Source organism: Phytophthora infestans, genomic scaffold (assembly GCF_000142945.1).
Source record: "Phytophthora infestans T30-4 supercont1.24 genomic scaffold, whole genome shotgun sequence".
NCBI lineage: Eukaryota > Oomycota > Peronosporomycetes > Peronosporales > Peronosporaceae > Phytophthora > Phytophthora infestans.
The window spans coordinates 1,803,357-1,805,709 of record NW_003303735.1 but is presented as its reverse complement, the minus strand read 5'-3'; the positions used below and the strand labels follow the sequence as shown (position 1 = coordinate 1,805,709).

The window sequence follows — 2,353 nt, the reverse complement described above, 5'->3', positions numbered from 1 at the left end:
AGCATTCCGACCTTCGAGTGCTTATATAAACACGCAATGGAGATGGAGAAAGCCCGAGCTAGAGTAGAAGTAAAAATAGGCAAGTTTTGGTCGCACCAGCAGAATAAGTGTACCAGTTGAAGACGCTGAGTTTAAGTTCGACGAAGTACACGATAGCTTCGACAGTGTATATTTAATAGCAGAAAGAAAGGTAAGCGCATCTTTAGCTGTCTATTCTACCAAGACCACACGACCCGACATGAAGCTGTATATGAAGCCGATGCAGCACGCCAAGCAGTCGCAGTTAGCTCCACTTTCTGGTGAATCTTGGCTTACTGTGCTGTCTCAAGCTCAAGCTAACTACAAGAAGCAAAAGACATTTGAAGGACCATTTATCGTTTAGCTGCACATGTATGCAGCTAAAGAAGCTCGACAAGGAATTCGACGTGCTACGTCAGCCCGCATTGCTGCAGCGGCAATAGCTATCGATTCGTACCTGACAGAGCGCTCCGACGTGCAAGTCGGCAACATGGCTTGCACAAATTGGGCAATTAGTCAGGCCCGTCAGCCTGAAGGTGCTGAAGTAAGCCTTCCCAGTAACGCTACCTTTCGTCAAATGCAGCACTTGGACGCTATGCGTAGTCCGGGTAGAGATGGAGGCCACCAGGAAGGCGGTTTCCGAACTCTTAAAGTGCGCCTTAACGGCTCCAGCGAGATGCAGCTCACCATTGACATACAGGAGCTGCGAACAGCACTGGGTCTACCCAACTACAGTCTTGTTGCTGACGGAATTTTCTCAAACCTCCGCCCACCCCAAGAACCCGCCGTTAATATGGAGGATATCGATCATCAAAATGACTAGGAGAGTAGATTGTAATGCATTCTAAAGGCAAAATACTGCTTAAATTCTCGCTACGCTCGAATTCTGTGCGGCCTGACACCCCAAAGATGCGGCCCACTTGATCGCTCGGAACACTGTACGCATAGTGTAACGTGACGGCCCTCCATCGACAGTCTGCTGAGTACATGGCTGTAGCTCGACTGTTTAAAACTACTGGCTCCTCTGGCCTCTTGGCATTAATTACGATTAATAGCTCTCTATACCGATATACACTCCAATTTAGTAAATGTAGGCGCCTTTTACTTTCTTGCCCTGAGCACTTAAATTCGGATTTATAGTGCTCGGTTTTCACAATACATGTACTTATTCCTATTGTGACGGGGTCACACAGCACCTTGCGCTAGAGGAAGTTATCTTCCGAGAGTATACAAACTCTCAGTGAACGGCAGTTCACAGGTCCCCTCTTTAATTAAAGAGAGCGAAGTGACCTAAATAAGGTAGATTGTAAACTGAGTATATTTATAGGTAGGTTAAGTTTGTGGTTAATACAAACTATCAGTTACCTATAGAAATGCAATGTCATTTAACCAATGGTTGGTTTTGAATGACCTTGGTACCTTGTACCAAATATCCCGGAGTATGACATGTCATACTCCTGAAGTGTGAAGTGTCACACTTCATGTAACCAGGGTACACTTAGTGCTACGTACCCCGTTACATCCTCCCCCACTTAGGTTCGGTTTACCGACCAATCAGAATGAAGAGATGTTCGTCACAAACTCTCATTCTCAAAGTCGAAAACCATCGACTCGGCCGCGCGAGCGCGGCGGAGGCTCACTTTACAGTTAGAGCCTCGAGCAGCAACCTGTGCGCTCTTCGTCAAGGTCTCCACTTCGACCGTTAACATGCCTCGTGGCACTGCTAAGAGCGGTGCTAAGACACGCTCCAAGGCTGCAGCCGGTAAGGCGCAGGCCAAGAGCACTAAGCCTCACGGCAAAGGCTCTGCACTCAAGGAGGCTACTCAGGTGGCCTCCGAGGCGATCGGATCCTCGGGTGACGCGGCTGCGGACAAGCGCGCAAGCAGGCGCCGCAGTCCGTCGCCCTCGTCTTCAGACAATCGTCCGAACCCTCGGTTCGTAGAACATGAGTTCAACTCGGGCAGTGAGGACGATGCCGAGTTCGAGAGCACTCATGATGCTCCTGCGGGCTCTGTGGGAGGGCACAGCCCAGTGCCCAGTGAGCACAAAGAAGACAGCGTGCAGTCGTCCGCTAGTGATCACGGTGATCACAGTCCCAGGACCTCTGTGCGCTCTGAGAGTCCGGCCGTTAAGGCTAAGGGCACTCCCAAAGCCGGTGGCGATGAGGAAGGGAGTCCTCGCAAACGTCTCTCGCTTGCCGAGGGTCTTGCGCGCGCTAAGGCCTCTAAAGCCGAAGGCGCCAAGCCCTCAAAGAAGCGTACCGCCTCTAAGTCTCCACTCCGCGAGGAGAAGGAGACTCGACGCTCCTATCAGAGTCTCTTCGGCTCCTCGGATG

The 2,353-nt window shown here is 50.7% G+C and overlaps 1 protein-coding gene across 1 annotated transcript; it reads left to right on the top strand.

Moving 5' to 3' along the window:
• Positions 1–388: 388 nt before the first annotated feature.
• On the top strand, positions 389–841 carry PITG_12282 (uncharacterized protein; the record flags this gene model as incomplete). The annotated part of the gene is made up of 2 exons (XM_002900840.1): positions 389–432; positions 535–841. The coding sequence occupies 2 exons, from the start codon at positions 389–391 to the stop codon at positions 839–841; spliced, it is 351 nt and encodes a 116-aa protein (XP_002900886.1).
• Positions 842–2,353: the final 1,512 nt, after the last annotated feature.